Raw genomic sequence first — 21572 nt, 5'->3', positions numbered from 1 at the left:
GCCGCCGCTGCCGGGCGCGGGCCCGGCGTGTCCCCGGAGCCGCACGTAGAACTTGCTGGTGTAAGTGCGAGGAATGCCGCGGGCCTCCGGGGGCCGAGCCTTCTTTCTATCTATAGCGCCGCTGCACGTCCGATGTGCACCGCAGCTATTCCGGGGGCGACAGCTGCCCCCGCGGCCCCTCTCCCCATTGGTGGCTGCCGACCCCAATTTGGGAACCGGGCGACCTCCCACCTGTTCCCTTGGAAGGACTAACCCCTTGGGCAGAGGTGCCATTGGAGCCTTCCAGCCGCTTGGCCTGGGCTGGGACTTCACCCCACCCACCTGCCTGATTCCAAAGGCAGTGCTTTGGGGATTTTTGTTTGTTTGGTGTGTTGTTTTTTTTGGGGGGGGGGGGGGGGGTGTTGTTGTTTTTTAATTGTAAGAATATAGGACAATATTTTCGCTTCGCTCATATTGTGTTTCAAGTGTCTAAGTAGCTGTCAGTTTGCCTTCTCTGGTCTTATTCATAAGACTCGCTCTTTGCTCTGCGAGGGTGAACCATACTCAGAACATGTAAGTGTGCCTGACAGCCCTGGAGGACTTAAGAGCAGGTTGTTCTCGTTATCCTGACTGGTGTGTGTGTGTGTGTGTGTGTCTCAGGGGCCGCTCACTGGATTCCGGAGTCCTCGTTCTGCAGAAAGGCCTCCAGCCCTCCAGCAGCCAGCATGGGGCACAGTAAGCAGATCCGAATTTTACTCCTGAACGACATGGAGAGGCTGGAAAAGACCCTCTTCCGAGTTGAGCAAGGTCAGTGGCCAGTTGTTGGATTCGCTGTGCGTCTCTGAGTTTTTTAATTCGTTGTCAGATTCCATTTTTTAAAACTTGAAGGTGGATGTAATTTCCAAGGACCCTTCGAAACTTGATTTGGGCAGAGGCCGTGCTGTGCTCTAAAAGTGTCAGTAATGCAAGTCGATTGTCGTTGAAAAGATTTGGTATCAGCCATGTCGGAACCGGGATAAAATAGCCCATTTTCCTTTGCATGCAAACTTCCCCTTAACACAGAAGTTGGTAAATTAATTCCTATGTATTTTTTTTCTTTGCCTGTAGCTGTAGTTTTACTCATTTATAGCTCCTAGTCTTTTCCTTTACTGGAATTTTGAATTAGCAAAACAGATCACAACAAAGTGAACTATTATTTATGTTTATCCAAAGCCTCTCAACTATGGAGAAGGTAAAAGCTGAAAATAATTTTTTGCCAAATAAAAAGTGAAGTGACTGATCAGATTATGGTGCAATACATTTGAGCTTTTTAAAAGATCAAATTATATTTCCATAAGACTAATTCAGTAAATGCTTTATTTTCTTAGACTTTTCCATTTTTAAGCATCGAAAAACATTTCACACTCATTTCTGTTCATGTAATCTGTGAAGTAGAAGCTTCATGTATGGAAAATAAAATGCGACCCCTTTTATTCATGTACCAACGAACACTGTTACTGGTAAACATGTTGAAGGAGTTATTCCCCTCAATATCTCCAGTTAAATGTTTGAAAAAATGTCAACCATCAGATGTGTTACCTCCGTGCCAAATCTTCTTCTTCTGCCTTTGGCATCACCAAGCACTCACTCCATTTTTGGCTTTCCTGACTCTGCACTTTTCCGGTTTTGATTTTTTTTTTCTACCCTCTTGAGCAAGCATGTCAAACTCACAGCCTTCGGGCCCCATGTGACCCATAACCAATATTTTTGTGGCCCAGACAATATAACAGTATATAAGAAACGTTCTAATAAAAATTTCGTAACTTAACTTTTACAATATCCTGTTATACATAATTAATAACAAACTACAACGTTCGCTAATGACTGATTACTATAATCGTGTTGCCTTCATTTCCCTTACACGCCTTATGTGCAGGCACACCATTTCTCCCCACTAATACAAGCAGCGAATATTTTAGTAGCCGATGGCCACGCCGTTAGTCTTGGACTGACTTGTTTGGTGTGCGCAACAGGAAATATTTCACTTTCGGAGAACAAGAAAAATAGGTTTATTTGCGTGACGCTTATTAATTTGTGCAGTTATTCAGTGTCTGTTCAAGAAAAAATGTTAATTTCTATTAAAAAGTTCTATTATTTTATGTTAACGGTGACTCATTTATTTCAGCCCTTTGTATTCAGCATGTCTCTATCAAAATAAACCTGCGTTTCTATGAAAATGGAAGCTTTTGGTTTTGGGGGCCCACATACACAGAAACCTTGTTTATTTGGCCCATCTTAGCCTTTGAGTTTGACACGCTTGCTCTTGAGTATTTCTGTCAACGTGGTGGTGCCTCCTGCTGTGCCCTCTCGTCCCCATTTCGATTAATTGTGCATATCTGCAGGGGATCCTGCTTGAGTTGTCCCTTCTCCCGCCTCAAAGGTTTGACACCCTCAGGGCTCCCTCGGAAGAAGGGCAAGGGCGGGGGCTCTGCCTGCCAGCTCCTGGCGAGTCTCAAGGCAAGAGGAGGGAGCTAGGAAGTGCCTGGCTCGTCTGCTCACAGCCTGTGGGACTGCGGGGAGTCACATCCGTTCTGAACATCGATTCTCCATCTGTGATGTGAAGGGCTTGCCCTGCTCTCCCACCAGCCTGGGCTTTGAGGCTCCAAACCAATCATAGGTGACTTCCCGGTCCTAAGTCGATGGAAGGCGTTGGTATCGCCATACCTGTCTCTTCTGGCCCTCGGTCCTCGGCTTCAGCCTGGATTAGGGACAGCGGGCCTTCGGTAGCTCCTCTTGGTCGTGCCTAAATCCCAGTCCACAGCCGTCTTCCCCATTCTCAACCCTTTACTTCCCAGGTCCCTGGCTGATTTTTAGGGATGTCTCCATTTCCCTGGTTTCCAAGGCGACTCTTCTTTGACGATTTCTTTCTCCTTAACTGCAATCTCCCTTTAAACCGTACGGTTTCTTTCCCCACATCTCTGCTTGCCCGTCTGTGTCTCTCCCACATGCCTGACTACGCCTGCTGGAATCGTCTTCTCCTAATCAGCTCTTCCCTTTTTATTCACCGGCATCTATGAAGCCACACTGAAACGCCCCGCCTGGCCCCCGAGGAGGTCTGTCACGAATGCACCGGCCCTGCCACGCCTGTGTCCTTGCTCCCCGTGATCAGTGGCCTGCATGTGTGCGGTTCCCCGGTGAATTCCCTCCCCGGGGGCTTCCTCCTGCTTGCCCTGACACGTCCCCTCCTTGGGGTTCCCCCACGTCTAGTAAATCCCTTTCCTGTCCTTCCCGTGATGCCCACCTCTCAGCTTTCGGCTGGAACCCACCCCTCCGGGAAGTTACCGCTGTCTTTGATTTCCTGTGACACAATGGGCGCGGAACGATGACGTGCCGAACCGTGTAGCCGTGTCTGAAAGCGTGTTAGTCTCAGAGTGTCCAACGGGAGTGAATGGTCTGAGGCAGGGACAGGGTGACAAGCCCCACGGACAGCGGTCAGTAGGTCTCGGCTGCTGGACTGCTCACCCCCAGCCAAGCTGCTGACCGGCCTGTGAAGGGTTTATGAACTGGAGCGATGTGGTTGGCTCTAACTCTAGTGAAAACCGGTAACGAGGGTGACAAGCCCCACGGACAGCGGTCAGTAGGTCTCAGCTGCTGGATTGCTCACCCCCAGGTCGAGCAGCAAACATTGGAAACCCAGCCGAGCTGCTGACCGGCCTGTGAAGGGTTTATGAACCGGAGCGATGTGGTTGGCTCTAACTCCAGTGAAAACCGGTAATTCACCCAGATGACCTAAGGGGGATATATCTGCCCCGGCCGGTTGGCTCCATGGATAGAGCACCGGCCTGTGGACTGGGAAGGGTCCCAGGTTCGATTCCAGTCAGGGCACATGCCTGGGTTTCGGGCTCGATCCCCAGTACAGGGTGTGCAGGAGGCAGCCGATCTGTCATCATCGATGTTTCTCTCTCTCTCTCTCTCTCTCATTTCCTCTCTGAAATAAAATAAATAAATGGGGATATATCCAATGTTTTTGTGCAGTAACGATGTGATCCTATTATTTTAGAAGATAGTTTTGATGTAGAAAATGAGAGAAGAGCATTGGACAGAGGACATCATTGAGAAAGCCATTTTAAAAATACGCCCAGTTAAAGAGAAGGATTTTACTTCATCAGACTTGGAAAAGAAGGGACAGAGTAGGAGACATTTTAAAAGGCATAGAACTTGGCAACCAAGCAGGTATGGAAAAGAAAAACCTGGCAGTTTTTGGTTCTTTCATCTTTAATTGGTCACCAAGTCTTTCTTCATGTTTCTTTCCTTTTCACGGTTCCCTAACAAAGGATTCCAAGCACAAGACCAAATAACCACCTTTTCTAGCCAAATCCGGGCCTTTTCCTGTCTTCCTATCGCATTTAGTGGCAGAATAATGAACAAAACCAGTGCTCCCCATACCTGGACGCCTTCCGTCCTTTGTGTAGCTCAGCAGTTTTCAGCTTTTGCTGTGTAAATGGAGTGTGGACAAGAGAGAAAAGTGAGTTGACAGTAACAGTGTAACCGGTCACCTCGCTGGTCGCCTGCAGGAGGGCTGCTGGATGAGGACTAAGATAGCCTCGTCATGTGCGCTGTGACCAGAGCTAATTTTAGCCGGCGTGCGGTTAGCTATGGAGTCTGACACCCTCCGGGCGTTCTAAGGCTTCACGTACTGTCTGAGAAGTTTAGTTCCAGGCACTACGGACTGTGCACCCTTGGGGGGAAGCACTGATCTGTCTATTGGGTTATAGAAAGAAACTGTAGATTCATCTTGCTTTTTTTGTGTGTTTTTTCCTCTCTCTCTCCCCCCATACATACCTATCTATATTTGTGTTTCTTTAATATATTTTTATTGATTTCAGAGAGAAAGCGAGAGGGAGAGAGAGATAGAAACATCAATCACGAGAGAGAAGCATTGACCAGCTGCCTCCTGCACGCCCCCCACTGGGGATGGGGCTGTAACCTGGGCATGTGCCCTGGTCAGGAATCAAACCAGCAACCTTCTGGTACCTGGGACAGTGCCCAACCGACCGAGCCACACTAGCCAGGCGCAGGCCATATACTTTCTGCTGCGGCTACTCAGCTCCGCCGTTGTCCCGGGAAAGCAGCCACAGACTCGTCCATAAATGCACGGGCGTGGCCGTGGTCCAATGGCACTGTACAGACACGGGGGGTAGGTAGGCTGTCGTTTGCCGGCCTTGCTATGGGGTGAGAGCATTTTGAACATGTATGTTAGTAACACTTCTATCAACAGGCTTGACCCATATAAATGAGTACCTTTCCACTTTAAAAAGTCGATAAAGTTTTCTAGTTTGTTTACAACCTTCCAAATAAGGAATTTCAGTTGCTTTTCAAATCATCTGTTTAGTATATAACTATGGCGCACCTTCTGGTGAGCTTGTAGAAACAATTGGTGCATGTCAGGGAAAATATATAGATTTACTAGCACCTTAAAACAAAAACCTGTACCTAACCGGTGAACGGGACTGAGAGGGAACGCCATGGAGAGGACGCAGCGCCGCCAGGGGTGTCTGCCGTGTGGGCGTGGGCGTCTTTGTGTGGCATTTTTCCAAATCTGAGGCCATTCAACCAAGTGTCCCAATGAACAGAACTGGGAGTCTTCAAATTGCTTTATCAAAAGTTGTTTAAAACTGATGACATGTACTTAACCCCATTTCTTCCAGAGACAGATCTGATCCATATTAACTATTAGTGACCGCTCGGATTTTCCCATCCGTTCATAAATAACATTAGCTCTTTAAAATATTGTTTACTTGTCTCTTTCCCTTATCTTGCTGTCTTATAATGTACATAATCCATGAAATCCTCAGACATGTATGTTACATGGAAAAATAAATATCCATGTTTGGAGAATGCTTTTCTGGAGACAGACCGCGGATCCAGATGCCGCGTGGGAGTGTTTGGATGCCTTCACCTTTGTGCTGGGTCCTTGTGTCATCATCAGAGCAGTGTTTGCACAAGCTGAGGGGACAGGTTGTCTACATCCGCCCAGACAGCCGGTGTCCGCAGCTTGTCTGTGTTCAGAAGGGCACGTTTCCTCTGGGAGGGATTCGGTCATTCCCGCAGAGACGTAGCTATGCAGGATTCGCACAGTCACTGTGCATTGAAACTTCAGATTTCAGGTCTTCAGACGATTACTTCTCAGTTTGTCTTCATAAGCGTCGTGTAGAAAGGCTTAGTAACCACCCCGAGGAGCGGGGATGTAGGCAGTGCTTTGCTGGAATCACTCTTGCGGCTCAGAGCGCTGATGGGGCCTCATCCCCGGTCAGGGATGTCGGGCTGGTAGCTTGAGAGGGTCCATGTCCGACTGGTGAGCAAATACTGCAAACCAGAGCTCCTCGTCACCCCACTACCACCCCCGCACCCCCAGGCCAGCCACTTCTACAACTCCTGTTCGAGCCCCACTTCTTCCTCTCTAGAGGGGGGCTCCTCTCCGGGAGGTCTGGCTTTCTCCGGATGGTGAGGTAGCTGTGCCATGACACCCCCCACCTTTTACATATGCCATACACTCGGACCCCCAGACACGTACTTCTCAGTTGGTTGCAGTTTAAAAAATACCAGCCAAGGTCTCAGGTTGCATGCCCCCCACTGAACAGTCAGTTCGGGGCTGGGGGTTGGGGGGATGGTGTCAAATGGGGTCACGTAAGAACTCGCATACCCCAGCGTAGCCATGTGAGCGTGCGAGTAGGGATCCGTGTCCAGGGCAGAGGGCAGGGGCAGTGTAGAGCGGACAGTCCTTCGACGGGCCCTGATGCTAAAATGTGAAATTGAGCTGGGATCGGGAGACAAGACGGCATCATGTCGGGAGGCGTTCCGTTGACCATCGCTGAGAAACCGCGGTTTTGTGATACTTGCACTAAAAGCTCTATTGCGCCAGTGGGGTCCTTCAAGTCCTGCAATGATGTGCTTTTCCTTTAGGGTTTGAGCTGCAGTTTCGATTAGGCCCAACGCTCCAGGGAAAAGCAGTCACTGTGCATACAAACTACCCCTTTCCCGGGCAAGCGTTTCATCGAGAAAAATTCCGCCCCCTGGAATGGGAGCATCCGTCCGGCAGAGAGGATGACTCGGACAAACACTGTGCCCTCCACCTCCAGCAGGCGGGCTCCTTCCACTACTACTTCCTCCAAGGGTGAGCCGGTTCCCAGCGTGGAAAAGGAGCTTACTCTCTCGCTTAAATGTGTAGAAAGTTGCCTGATGAACCATGGCGTTCAGCTTTGACAGGGATTTCTTGAGATGCAAATAGAAAATGGCTCTTCTAGAAAGTGATTGGAAGGCTCATTGCAGATTCTAAGCATTATTATTATTTCATTTTAAAATGTGTTTTGATTGACTTGAGAGAGAGAGGAAGGGAGAGGGGGAAAGAGAGAAACATCGCTGAGAGAGAAACATGGATCGGCTGCCTCCTGCACGCCCCCTACTGGGGATCGAGCCCGCAACCCGGGCATGTGCCCCAACGGGGAATCAAACCAGCAAGCTCTCGGTGCGTGGGATGATGCTCAACCAACTGAGCCACACCGGCCATGCATTACTGTTATTATTTAAAATAACAGCTTCAATACTGTAGACTTTCCGTGCAACCTGATGATAGGGTGCTGCTTACTCGAGTGCCCTTGTTATCACGGACAGGTTTTAGGACACTTATTTTTTTCTTAGAGCAGCATTATTGGACATATTATATTATTATGTAAATATTGGGAAAGGATAAACCGTGGCTTTTCGTTGAGTTTTATTACAACTTTTTAAGTGGTTTTATGTGCTTAGAGAGATACTGTTAAATGGGATAGGCACTTCCAGCTAGAGTCAGTCCATGAGATGAAGATTTCCCCCGTCACTGGGTGAGCGTTTTATGTGTCTTCTTTCCTTAGGAACGAGAAGAGCGGTGGGGGTTACATCGTTGTGGACCCCATTTTACGGGTCGGTGCTGATGACCGGGTGTTGCCCTTGGACTGTGTCACTCTCCAGACCTTCCTCGCTAAGTGTCTGGGGCCCTTTGACGAGTGGGAAAGCCGGCTGAGGGTCGCGAAGGAATCAGGTACTGTCAGCGTTCTTTCCTTTCTCCTGTTTGACAACAAGTGTAATCGTTGTCTGTGACACAGGTCTCACAGGCTCTGATTCCCCTTTTCATTGTGTTTCTTAGTACATTTAGTAATACAAAGAGATGGAACTAATGTAATTGTTGATGCTTGACCGTTTTTTAATGTATAAAACTGACAGATTACATGGTTCAACTTAAATGAAGGAACTCTGTGATAAAGTGAGATCATTATTGTGTCTGAGACTTTACTTTGACATACAAAGATGAGCGGTACACTATTAAGATGTGTTGGAAAATGTATTATCATTACATATAACTTTAATTCGACAGATACTGGTTAACTGCCTTCTGTGTGGGAGACGTGTATGGAAGGAAGGCTGTCATACATGCAAGAGTAAAATGAAACTTAAGTTGTGTTTTACTCTTCAATAAGAGGTCATATTAGTTTTCTACTTTCAAGCTGACTATGGTGTGAAGAGATAAATGAGAAGTTCAATGTCATAACTAACACAAAATACAAGTATCGTGGAGCATTAAAAGTAGGAGGAAGATATGCTGGTAAACTTGCTTAGGATGAATTTTCTACATGTAAATCTATCCATTCAACAAATATAAATCAAGCCCCTAATGGTAACTAGACACTTTGTGTGATTTTTTGCACATACACCATCTCATTATCTCTGTCTTGTGTATGAAGACACTGATGTCCTGGAAGACTTCAGTGAACTTGCTTGAAGCTGCCTGTGGTAGAGCTTGGATTTGAACCCAAGCCTTTGCCTCCTTTCTGGTACCATGGTCGCCTTCCTGTTTAGAATTACTTAAGGAGTTGTATTTTGCTTAGTTTAGGTGTTGTTTTCTTTTCGGTGATCTGTGTTTACTTTCTTGCGTTGCAGGTTACAACATGATTCATCTTACGCCGCTGCAGACCCTCGGACAATCGCGGTCATGCTACTCCCTTGCTAATCAGCTGGAATTAAACCCTGATTTCTCAAGACCCAATAAAAAGTACACTTGGGACGATGTCGGACAGCTAGTGCAAAAACTGAAAAAGGAGTGGAACATTCTTTGCATTACCGACGTTGTCTACAATCACACTGGTAGGAGCTTCGTTAACCACTGTGCATTTTGACGAAAATATAATCTAGTTATTTCATTCCTGGCCGTTTCATATAACATTGGAAACACAAATGATGCTTAGGTATCCTTCGATTTTAAAAAAAAACCTTATATGATACCATTTTTTCTTTAAAAGAAAACTAAAGTGTTGGTTGAATATATATAATCAGTATGTGAGTATCCTCACATAAACCAAGGAAGGGAGTTTTGTAAATCAAGGAGGGACTGATCGGGAACGGCAGATGCAGGGGTTGGAAGGGATGAAGACGGAACGTAACAGGAAGTTTGGCGGTTAGGAGGGTGGGTACCCTCAGCCCAGGGCCTGGTGCAGCGGGTTGCAGTGTGGGGAGACGGTGGAGGCAGCAGATACGGGACGGACTTTCAAGACATTTGTTCTCGCTACTAAGAGACTGTGCAGAAATTAGAGAAGGAGCTTTTTAGACAAGATGTGTACTTGTCTGTAGTCTCAGCTTTGGAGGGATAAGAGCATATTTGAAGGTGGAGAGGAAGGAACCTCACCTCCCCTCACCTCATTCCCCCAAAAAATACCCGGGGAGAAATGAGTCTGTAGGAAAAAGGGGTGTCCACAACCTTTTGACTCTTAAAGTTAAGGTAAGAGAGAGAGCCCAGAGGTTAGGTGGGATGGAGAAGGGCCCTGTCGCTCAGGAGACGGGAAGGGGGAGAAAAGACATGGAAAGGGGGCTATTCTCCCGCCCTGGACCTCACAGCCAGACACGGAGCAGCCCAGACCCCAGCTGAAGGCACAGGTGACTCTGCCCACAGAGGCCAGGGGACTTGATGTCGGGCTAGAGCCCAGACGAGAAAGATGTCCTTCAGACTTTGAAAGAGCGTTTTACGGTCGACTCAAGGACCATCAGAGAGGTCGTGACCCTCAAAGGACATGCCCTTTGTCACCTCCCACCACGACAGCAAGCATGTTACTACAGCGGTGTTAGATCAGCGTGGCGTCCTATCTGCTCTCACTAAAAATGCCCACAGCAGAAAAGCACCACAGATGGTGAAGTGGGTGGTGGGATATGTATCACAGACACAACGTACTAGTGTTTTCCCAGCACAGCATCAGCACAAGGCACTGATGTCTCACATATCAGACAACGAGCGGTCGACAGCGACGTCGTATTTCACCTTTAGACCTAGCGCAGCTACTAACTTCCATCTATTACAAGCTCTTCCCTTGTGTTTCCTTCTTCCTGAAGCTACGAATAGCAGATGGATCCAGGCCCACCCGGAGAGCGCCTACAACCTGGTGAACTCTCCGCACCTGAAGCCCGCCTGGGTCCTGGACCGAGCCCTGTGGCACCTCTCCTGCGACGTGGCCGCCGGGAGATACCGAGACAGGGGGGTGCCCGCGCTGATCGAGAACGAGCATCACATGCATGTCAGTATGTATGGGGCTCCGCAGCCCCGCACACCGTCCCCACAAACTCCACGCATGGCCGAACGTCGTTTACGGCCGGCCTTTTGATACGCGCAATGACATCTGCTTAAAAGGCTTTAAAAATATGCACCTGTGTTTTAACTATTGGCCATTTTTCAGTGCATCCGGAAAATCATTTGGGAGGATGTTTTCCCAAAGATCCAGCTCTGGGAATTTTTCCAAGTGGACGTTGACAAAGCCGTTGAGCAATTCCGAGGACTCCTCACACAAGGTACAGCACACACACCAGTGCGCCTGTCGGGTTTCTGAAATGTAACATTACTCTTCTTTCCCCGCGTTAACCCTTTCGTAGATGTGTGGTTATGTGGTATTTGTGTTGTTTTGATCAACTGCAAAACTATGCTTTGGGGAGCTCTCTGATAGTTAGCAGAGACGATCGGAGGGCAGGTCATAATCATATATCACCTCATCCTTGCCTTTGGGGACTGTGTCTGTCCCTTGGTTCCTTAGTACAATGCTCAGAATACAGAAAGGAGATTTTGAGAATCTATATTTTATCTTATTTGTGTTTTTATAAGCCATTTCTTTTCTAAAAAAATATGTTTTTATTGATTTCAGAGAGGAAGGGAGAGGGAAAGAGAGAGATAGAAACATCAATGATGAGAGAGAATCATGGATTGGCTGCCTCCTGCACACTCCACACTGGGGATCGAGCCTGCAACCCAGGCATGTGCCCTGACCGGGAATCGAGCCCTGACCTCCTGGTCCATAGGTCGATGCTCAACCACTAAGCTACGCTGGCTGGGCCATAAGCCATTTCTATGTCTCTTTAGAATAAGCCAGATATTAGTTAGTTCATGTAAAATCACATGATTTTATGTGCTTAGAGATATACTGTGAATCAGAAACACCTTCCAGAAAAGGAATGAAAAGTCACCCCAAGAATACTGTTTACTCTCACTCTGTAAGGAATGTGCTTGTTGGGGGAAAAGAGAAAAGTATGAAAACAAACCTGTGTGGAAAGAAAGTCAGGTGGTTAGTGAGACAGACAGTAGAAGAGAAAGCAATCTTCGGGGAGAAGAACTCCTGGGGTTATGTGTTTGCTCTAAAATAATATATAGAATAAGTGAGTGCTGACAGAGGCAGGAAAGTGGCCCTGGGGTCGAACTGATAGGAACCCCTGCGTTTCTTCTTCCATGATGCTATTTTCTCCCAATCTCTCTCTGTCTCTCTATCTCTATGTCTCTTTTCCTCCATGTGTGCATGTGTGTTGGGTGGTCTGCATGTGTGTGTGTGTGTGTGTGTTGGCTGGTGTGCATGTGTGTTGGGTGGTCTGCATGTGTGCGTATGTGTGTTGGGTGGTGTGCACATGTATCTTGGGTGGCGTGAGGAGGTTGGAAATGTGTGCGTATGTGTGTTGGGTGGTGTGCACATGTATGTTGGGGGGCAGGAAGGGTGTTTGTGAAATAAACGTTTGTTTTATTGTCTATGAAAAGCATCACAAACTAAAAATGTGGAGTCAGTAAGAGTTCATCTCCTTGTGGGTATTTGCATTGAGGATGATGTTGCCTTTTCTTTCTCAGGAAATAGGAAAGTAGCAACCCCACCTGATGCCCAGCGGCACCTGGAGATTATCCAGGACCCCGAGTACCGGCGGCTGGGCTGTGCCGTGGACATGAACCTCGCACTGGCCACCTTCATACCCCACAAGTATGTTGTGTGTTCTGTGCAATAGAGAATAAGCCCCACCCTGGCCAGCATGGCTCAGTGGATAGCGTGTCGGCCTGCAGACCCTAAGGGTCTCAGGTTCGATTCCGGTCAAGGGCATGTACCTTGGTTGCGGGCACAACCCCAGTAGGGGGTGTGCAGGAGGCAGCTCATCGATGTTTCTCTCTCATCGATGTTTCTAACTCTATCCCTCTCCCTCCTCTATGTAAAAAATCAATAAAATATATTTAAATAAAAAAAGAACCATGACCCTTGGTAGAAATTATCTTTTCATTTCATTAAAAAAATTATTTTTACTTTAAATAATATTGTATTTTCCAATTACAGTTCACATACAATCTTACATTAACTTTAGGTGTGCAAACCCCATAATTCGATATTGATATAGCTCACTCCATGGTCACCCTGATAAATCCAGCACCGCCTGGGCCCATACAGAGTCCTGCAATACTGTTGACTGTATTCCCCATGCTGTACTCTACGTCCCCGTGACGACTCTGTAGCTACAAACTTGCACTTCTCCATCCCGTCACCTTTGTCACCAACCCCCGGGAACATTTTAAACGTAGGATGTGTAACAGCGTGAACGAACAGGCTTGTGTCGCTCTCTCTGCTCTAGCAACGGGCCGGCCGCGATTGACGAATGCTGTGACTGGTTCCGGAAGAGAGTCGAGGAATTAAATGCAGAGAAACGCCAACTTGTCAACTCTCATCAGGAGCAGGTTTGGCCTGTTGTTGCGCTGCCGTTGGTCTCCGAATCGCAATACCGGCTATTGTTGTTGCTATGACGTTAACATCATTTAATGTTTTCCAGGCAGTTAATTGCGTTTTGGGAAATGTGTTTTATGAGCGACTGGCTGGCCATGGTCCCAAACTAGGACCCATCACGAAGAAAGACCCTTTAGTTACCAGGTATTCTGTTTTTGTTTTCTTCTCATTGAAAGTTAAAAGTGGGCCCTGGCCAGTTTGGCTCAGTGGGTAGAGTGTCAGCCTGTGGACTGAAGGGTCCCGGGTTTGATTCTGGTCAAGGGCACATGCCCGGGTTGTGGGCTCGATCCCCAGTGCGGGGCATGCAGGAGGCAGCCAATCAATGAGTCTCTCTCATCATAGAGGTTTCTATCTCTCTCTCCCTCTCCCTTCCTCTCTGAAATCAATAAAAATATATTTTTTAAAAATTAGAAGTGGTACTTAGCTTTTCAGGTGAGCCTAAATGTTCCCTTTCGTGCGTGACTTCCAGAGCATTTCTTCAATGGCAGTGGAAGCGCTGATTGGGTGACTGGGCTTGCTATTCATTCATTCTGTTGGGCAGATCTTTAGTTAGAGACGCTATCATCAGTGTGAACCACTGTACAATTATTTACATTCATGTCACGGAGGACTGCACCCTTACTGATCATTTCCGTGTCACTCAAACGGAGCAAGCATTCAGCTCCTTTTACGTGATGTGCGGCATCGGCTAGGCCAGTGGTCGGCAAGCTCGAGAGCCACATGCAGCTCTTTGGCCCCTTGAGTGTGGCTCTTCCACAAAATACCAATTTCTGCGCATGGGCCACGAAGTTTCAATCGCACTGTACATGCGCGCCCACACGTGGTATTTTGTGGAAGAGCCACACTCAAAGGGCCAAAGAGCTGCATGTGGCTCTCGAGCTGCGGTTTGCTGACCATGGGGCTAGGTGACTAATGTGGAGCAAAAAATCGGTACCTCCGTGACTTTATTAGTCAGTTAGGAGACCTTGTAAGCTATTATTCACAGCGCTGACCAGATCCGTTATAACGGCACCTCTCGCCCCTCAGATTCTACGAGCTTTACTCCCAAACTCTGCTGCGGACTTTTCACCTGCATTGACATTTATCTCCTATGAATGGTGCCCAACGAGCCTCACTTGTCCTGCCCACGAGGGAGGAGCTTGAAGGCTCACAGTGCTCACTCACACCCTCTCCTCAGAGTTTCTCCGCGTGGATTTCACAGTTCCTCCTGTCGCCCCAGGTACTTCACGTTCCCGTTTGAAGAAGCGAGCCTGTCGGCGGAGGAAGCCGTGATCCACCTCCCGGACAAAGCCTGCTTCCTGATGGCGCACAACGGGTGGGTCATGGGGGACGACCCCCTTCGGAACTTCGCCGAACCAGGTGTGTGCGCACCTTTGCTGCTCCTCTGTGGCCAGGGACAGGAAGCTCCTGGCAAACACGAAACGGGCCATTTTATCCAGTATTTTCCTCGTTAGGCTAGTGGTTTATAAACTGCTTCATCACAGAGGGACCAGAGGGCAGACGGTTTGAGAGAAAAGGATAATGAAAAGGATGGATTCGGCTTTCTCCTCCTCCCCCTCCTCTCCCCTCCTCTCCCCTCCTCCACCAGACGGCTCCTATAGATCTGCTGTTCCCTGGGATTGCGCATAAGATTGTGTTTTTGCAAAAATGTACGCTATAGCATTTTTAAAAGGCATTTGGGACCACAGCTGTCACAGTTGTGTTGTCTTAGGAGATATGTTCACTCATTGGCCAGAGGAGTAAAGTCTTTGAGCAGCAGTTTTCAACCAGGAACTCACCACCCCCGGGCTCCCTCTCACGGAGCCCTGACACCTTATTTCTCGGCAGCTGTTGGTTGTTGCCGGGAGCAACTGACAGGGAACCCATCAATATATTTATTTTTCAACATTTCAGAACTAGAAGTCTGCTTTCATGACAGTCAGATTAATTTAAAGATCTCACTTAAAAGCAAAAAGGATATAACTTGGGGCGTAAGTGTCTCCGCCAGCTCCTTTCTGGCCATTGTACGTGAAACGTAAATAAAGCATCCTGCTGTGTCATGGCCTGAACGTCACCTGTTGCCAACGTGGGTGCAAGGCGGGGACGGAGCTTCCGATGGGCTTGGTGGAACTGTAGCTTGAAAGGCCAATGATACTGCCATTGCTGCTTTCCTTTAAGAAGCAACTTGATTTTTTGACATCAAGCCCACATTTTTAGAAGAGACTAAGAGCTAGCATTCTTGCAAGGCAGATGAGATGTCAATTCATACTAATTTTTGAAAACTTTATCCCAAGCCACGCGAGGTATAATCTTAACCAGTATGTCCGTGGCTGTGGTAGAAATAGCCCACGGGTGTAAAAACAACAGTGTCTCCCTGGCGTCGGCGTCTCCCTCTGACGTCTTGGATCACCGAAGGCATGCTCTTTCCTTCCAGGCTCCAACGTGTATCTCCGGAGGGAGCTGATCTGCTGGGGAGACAGCGTGAAGCTGCGCTACGGGCAGAAGCCGGAGGACTGCCCGTACCTGTGGGCCCACATGAGGAAGTACACGGAGATCACCGCCACGCACTTCCAGGGGGTGCGGCTGGACAACTGCCACTCCACGCCGCTCCACGTGGCCGAGGTACGGAGGCAGCTCGTCTCCATCACAAGGAGGCCCCGCACCTCCTGGCCCCCTGGATAGAGTGCACGTGCGCTTCCGTGCGCGCCTGGACACAGCGTGGACCTGCTGGTTGCATTTAAAACCTCTGCACAATTTGCATAATTCTTTTTTCTTTTGTTAATCCTCACCCGAGGGTATTTTTCCATTGATTTTTAGGGAGAGTGGAAGAGAGAGGGAGAGACAGAGAGAAACATTGATGTGAGAGACACACATCAGTTGTTTGTCTCCTGCACGTGCGACCAGGACCTGGGCTGGGAGGAGCCTGCAACCAATTGTGCCCTTGACCGAATCGAGCCCGGGTCCCTTTGCTCGGCAGGCCGACGCTCTATCCACTGAGCAAAACTGGCCAGGGCACAATTTGCACAATTCTAACTGCATCTTTTGACGTGTTATTATGGAATACTGAGCGATAAAATGTTTGAGTTAATATTTTTATTCTAATTTAGGGAAACAGAAAGTCTCTAGGACCCTACTTGTTAGCTGATAGAATTTCAAGTACTTATTAACCTTTGTGCAAACGCTCTGTGGGAAATGTTGGAAGATGACTGATTGTGGGTTAGGCGGTTATCACGTCCACAGGAACAGCTGTCTGCGGCGAGTCAGTCGCTCTGCTCTGTGCCACACCTGCGTGCCTCACACAGGGACTCCATCAGGGACGGCCTAGCCCACCACCTGGAACGTAGAGGCGCACACACACACACACACACACAGCAGGGGAAAGCCTAGCAGAACTGCAGGGCAATGGTCTACCTTTTTAACACGACACTAACATTTCTCTTTTTTCCCTTTCGTGTCCTATTATCTTTACAAAATCTAACCTTCCTTTGAACTCTTTCATTCTCTTTTTTTAAAAAATATATATTTTTAATGATTTCAGAGAGGAAAGAAGAGGGAGAGAGAGAGAGAAAAAAAAAATCAATGATGAGAGAGAATCAAGGATCAGCTGCCTCCTGCACGCCCCACACTGGGGATCGAGCCTGTAACCCGGGCACGTGCCCTGATGGGAAGTGGAGCCGTGACCTTCTGGTTCCTAGGTTGATGCTCAACCACTGAGCCCCGCCGGCCGGGCAGTTTCATTCTCTTTATATCTTCACTGGTTTGTTGGGTATATCAGTCTGTTTTATTTTATTTTTTTTACATGTACATTAAACGGTTGATGCTCAATCACTGAGCCACACCGGCCGGGCAGTTTCATTCTCTTTATATATTCTCTGGCCTGTTTTATTTATTTTTTTTACATGTACATTAAATGTCTTTGGAAATGCCTCCTGCATTCCCACATTGTCTTGCAACCTGGTCTTTCCTGTCAAGTCCGCGCCCAGGCTCGCCCCTCCGCTCTCCTCCCGTCTTGTTTTCTCTCCCGGTGACATTTCTGACTGCCTTTTGCAGTACATGCTGGACGCCGCCCGGAAACTGCAGCCCAACCTGTACGTGGTGGCGGAGCTGTTCACGGGGAGCGAGGAGCTGGACAACATCTTCGTCACCAGGCTGGGCATCAGCTCCCTGATCAGAGGTGGGCTTGCTGACGCGGGGACAAGGCCTCGCAGAGCCCTCCATGGAGGCTTAATAGCTTTCAGCACCGCGCACGTCCTTTCAAATATTCCACACAGAATTCCCCAGTGTAACGCAGTCTGGTTTGGTTTTGTTTCTTTTTTGTTTGTTTTTTGTTTTGTTTTTTCAGTAAAAATTTCCACTGTGGGGAAAAATATTTTATTTTTTTAATATGTTTTTATTGATTTATCAATCGACTGCCTCCTGCACACCCCCTACTAGGGATCAAGCCCCCAACCCTGGCACATGCCCTGACTGGGAATTGAACCGTGACCTCATGGTTCATGGGTCGATGGTCAACCACTGAGCCACACTGGCCGGGTGGCAAAATATTTTAAACTGAAAGACCAGGGCGATGCATCGATGACTCCTGAACAAAACCGTTTTGTTGTTGTTGAAAATATACAAATCTGTTTTTCCTCTTGACTACCTAGATATACGATAGAATCCTTAGATTTTTATCTAACCAACCTCCTAATAAACAACGCATGCTCCGTTTCATCTACATGAGCCATTTCCCCAGTTAAATTATCGAGTAGATACATTTTTGGTCACTTAAGCCAGTGGACATTTGTTTAAATGTTTAAAGCAGTTTTTTTAAAAATATATATTTTTATTGATTTCAGAGAGAGGAAGGGAGAGGGAGAGAGAGATAGAAACATCAATGATGGGAGAGAATCATGGACCGGCTGCCTCCTGCACGCCCCACACTGGGGATCGAGCCCGCAACCCAGGCCTGTGCGCTGACCGGGAATCGAACCTGGGACCCTTCAGTCAGCAGGCCAAGCCAGCTAGGGCTAAAGCAGCTGTATTGTTGGTAGTATTCATGTGGCCTTCTTTGGAAAGTCAGGCATGATGGGAAATCTAGCCTCGGACATTAACCACGAAGACTAAACAGCCGTCTCGCTTCGCAGAGGCCATGAGTGCGCATAACAGTCACGAGGAGGGCAGGCTGGTGTACCGCTACGGCGGCGAGCCCGTGGGCTCCTTCGTCCAGCCCTGCCTGCGGCCCCTGATGCCGGCCATCGCCCACGCCCTGTTCATGGACATCACCCACGACAACGAGTGTCCCATCGTGGTGAGCGCCCGACCTCAGTCTCCCATGTTTCGATGTTGAGTTCTCCGCTGTTTAGTGGCGGTAACGTCCACGGACTTCGAAAGAGGGTTAGGTTCACAGGTGACTGTGGGACGTGGTGCTTAGAACGTCTTGTGATTTGTTCTAAAGCAAAGTGAGGCATCTTAGAGAACGTACTTCTGTAATTGTCCTTTTACTTCGTGATGCTGTCAGACGGCCCTTTGCATTGGAAAGGAAATTAACTTTGGGTGTTTTGTTTGTTTGTTTGTTTTCCAGCACAGATCCGCCTATGACGCCCTCCCGAGCGCCACGATCGTCTCCATGGCGTGCTGTGCGAGCGGAAGCACCCGGGGCTATGACGAACTGGTGCCTCACCAGGTTGGTTTATGTGCTGTCTTCAGGTCCACACGGCCCGGCCAGTGTGGCTCAGTGGTTGAGCATGGCTCTGTGAACCAAGCGGTCAAGGTTCCATTACCAGTCAGGACACATGCCCTGCTTGTGGGCTCGATCCCCAGTAGGGGGCGTGCAGGAGGCAACCGATCCATGATTCTCTCTCATCATTGATGTTTCTATCCTTCTCTCCCTCTCCTTTCCTCTCTAACATCAATAAAGACATATTTTAAATAAAATAAAATAAAATAAAATCCACAGGGCCAGCAGCTTTGAGCATTTGCCCCCAAAGTTCTCCTTGTGGCGAAAGTGTCCACACGTTCTGCCTTCACTCTGTCCAGATTTCAGTGGTGGCCGAAGAGCGGTTTTACACCAAGTGGAACCCCGGGGCATCGCCGTCCGACGCGGGCGAAGTGAACTTCCAGAGCGGGATCCTCGCGGCCAGGCGCGCCATCAACACCCTGCACCAGGAGCTGGGGGCCGGCGGTTTCATCCAGGCAAGACGCGGGTTGTCCACGTTTCTTCCCTAAGGTGCCGTGTCCCCGCGAGTCTCCCCGGCCAGAGCGCTGACCTCTCACTCCTCCTGCGTCGCAGGTGTATGTGGACCAGGTGGACGAGGACATCGTGGCCGTGACCAGACACTCGCCCAGCAGCCATCAGTCCGTGGTGGCTGTGTGCCGGACTGCGTTCAGGAACCCCAAGACTTCCTTCTACAGCAAGGAGGTGCCCCAGATGTGCATCCCCGGTAATGCCGCCTAAACATGTTATTGGGGTCATAGTATGTTGCTATATTAATCCACACTATGTTACATTACACTGCCGTTGTATATCGCATGTATTACAACCCAGTGACGTGTGCTTGTCGTGGAGAAAAAGAATTCGAGATCTTGGTAATAATTTTGTTTTGTTTTTTAATCCTCACCCAAGGATATGTTTTTCATTGATTCTAGAGAGAGAGGAAAGGGGAGGGAGAGAGAGAGAAACATTGATTAGTTGCCTCCTATACACCCGATTGAGATCAAACCCACAACCCGGGCAAGTGCACTTGAACCAGCTGAGCCACATCGGCCGGGGCGTTTTGTTTTTTTGTTTTTTTAATTAACTGACTTTTCATCTTTAACTTTCAATTAAGTGGTTTTTAAAACCCCTTTTGCAATTCCTCATTTCAGATGGTTTCTTACGAAATTCTGTTAACATGTTTGCATGCTCCTAGGTAAAATTGAAGAAGTCGTTCTTGAAGCGAGAACTATTGAAAGGAACACAAAGCCTTATAAGAAGGACGAGAAGTCCATCAACGGGATGCCCAATGTCACCGTGGAAACCAGAGAACACATCCAGGTACTGGTGCTCGCCTCCCCCTCCCGTGCTTAGCGTCCTGAGCGCGTGGGAATGATCCACTGAGTGGTCGTGTCTCCCTTTGTCCCAAGCTTCACGAGAGTAAGATTGTGAAACAAGCCGGCATCACCACCAAGGGGCCCAACGAGTACATCCAGGAAATCGAATTTGAGAACCTGTCTCCAGGGAGCGTCATCGTATTCCGGTATGGCAGCGTTCACACCGCCGACCCTGCTTCTGTTCAAAATAGTTTGCATTAATTTTAAGTAACTTAGTCTTAGAGATTCACCCGTTTTCCACTCGTGTTTTCAGAGTGAGTCTCGACCCCCACGCACAGGTCGCGGTTGGGATTCTCCGGAATCACCTGACGCAGTTCAGTCCTCACTTCAAGGCCGGGAGCCTCGTGGTCGACAACTCAGACCCCATATTGCAAGTCCCCTTTGCGTCGTAAGTATGCCCCCTGCACGGAGATCTGCCCCTTTAACACCCGGGGACGACCACCGGCCTGAGGTGGGCAGGTGTAAGGGTTCCTGCATCCTTGCCACTCGAAGGGGGGCCCAAGGACCAGCAGCCCCCGCATCACCGATTGCTACCTTTATCCCACGTGCCTGCTCGTGTGTGTGTGTTGGCATGTACGCTCTCTCTATAGATACAGACACATATATGCACACACACACGATTCTGTCTACACTCACACACACACACACACACACACACAATTTTTCTGAAAGACTTGAGACGAAACTACAGACACACTTCCTACCACATCATTTTTTCAAAGATGCCAATGTGGCGTTCTGTTACCTAGCGACACCATCATTTACTTCTCCATTTTGGGGGCATCTAGGTTGCCTCCAGTTGTTCCCAGTTCTGTGTGTGTGCACTTTCACCTTCGCATAATCCCTTCTTCTCCCCCTCCTGCTCCCTGCCCGGGCGGGGCCACACCCAGGGAGAGGATGGACCCAGCTGCAGCCTCACCACTGTTAGTCTGATGTGAGACACGATAGTTAGACGTCTTGTATCTCCGTGTCCCCGTCTGGAACACGGGCTTATAACAGTACCTGCCGCTTAAAACTCGGAAGGGTTAAATAGGATGGTGCATAGAAAGCGCTTAACACTGGCCGTCATTGGTCATCGGGGGCGTTTCCGGAAGTGGAGTTTCTGGGTTGGAACACATCCACCTGTTTGAGGCTTTTAACATCTCCAGGTTCCCTCCAGAACGATGACGCTCTTTAATCCCTTCCGTCTGTGCACGAGCGTCCATCACCCCTCCTTCCCAGTCCCGAGTGTGGGCTCTGGTGGTGAAGCGTTTAAGCACAGGGCCTAGCAGCAGCTACCTGGGACACTCCATTTCGGACTCTTATCCGCGGTGAGAAGTAAGACCGCGGGCAGAGGTCCAGTGGCGATGACTAGGGGCTCCCCACGGAGCTCTGAGGACTTCCTGTGTCAAACACTTAGCGCATGTCTGACACATAGTAAGTGGTCCCGAAGTGTTAGCTGTTGCTACTCAAACTGGTTAATATAAAGTACTT

General features: G+C 48.6%; 1 protein-coding gene across 2 annotated transcripts in view; it reads left to right on the top strand.

Annotated features, from left to right (window-relative positions):
* The first annotated feature begins 10 nt into the window (after positions 1–10).
* The window catches only part of AGL (amylo-alpha-1, 6-glucosidase, 4-alpha-glucanotransferase), a 40052-nt gene continuing 18490 nt past the window's right edge, over positions 11–21572 (top strand). The window contains exons 1-20 of one of the 2 annotated variants that reach the window (XM_005878551.1): positions 11–60; positions 640–786; positions 6922–7132; positions 7869–8035; positions 8932–9135; positions 10372–10553; positions 10713–10824; positions 12137–12263; positions 12901–13003; positions 13096–13193; positions 14269–14408; positions 15463–15650; positions 17079–17202; positions 18155–18318; positions 18592–18693; positions 19047–19202; positions 19300–19450; positions 19919–20043; positions 20133–20245; positions 20353–20487. In XM_005878551.1, coding sequence (XP_005878613.1) covers positions 705–786; positions 6922–7132; positions 7869–8035; positions 8932–9135; positions 10372–10553; positions 10713–10824; positions 12137–12263; positions 12901–13003; positions 13096–13193; positions 14269–14408; positions 15463–15650; positions 17079–17202; positions 18155–18318; positions 18592–18693; positions 19047–19202; positions 19300–19450; positions 19919–20043; positions 20133–20245; positions 20353–20487 — 2684 coding nt within the window. In that variant the 5' untranslated portion in view covers positions 11–60; positions 640–704. Of the gene's footprint in view, positions 61–533; positions 553–639; positions 787–6921; positions 7133–7868; positions 8036–8931; positions 9136–10371; positions 10554–10712; positions 10825–12136; positions 12264–12900; positions 13004–13095; positions 13194–14268; positions 14409–15462; positions 15651–17078; positions 17203–18154; positions 18319–18591; positions 18694–19046; positions 19203–19299; positions 19451–19918; positions 20044–20132; positions 20246–20352; positions 20488–21572 lie in introns of those variants that run through there. The other variant, XM_014549664.1, reaches the window with a different exon arrangement.

Source organism: Myotis brandtii, unplaced genomic scaffold, assembly GCF_000412655.1.
Source record: "Myotis brandtii unplaced genomic scaffold, ASM41265v1 scaffold565, whole genome shotgun sequence".
Lineage (NCBI taxonomy): Eukaryota > Metazoa > Chordata > Mammalia > Chiroptera > Vespertilionidae > Myotis > Myotis brandtii.
The sequence above is the reverse complement of the archived record's forward strand: the minus strand, read 5'-3'. Positions and strand labels throughout refer to the sequence as shown.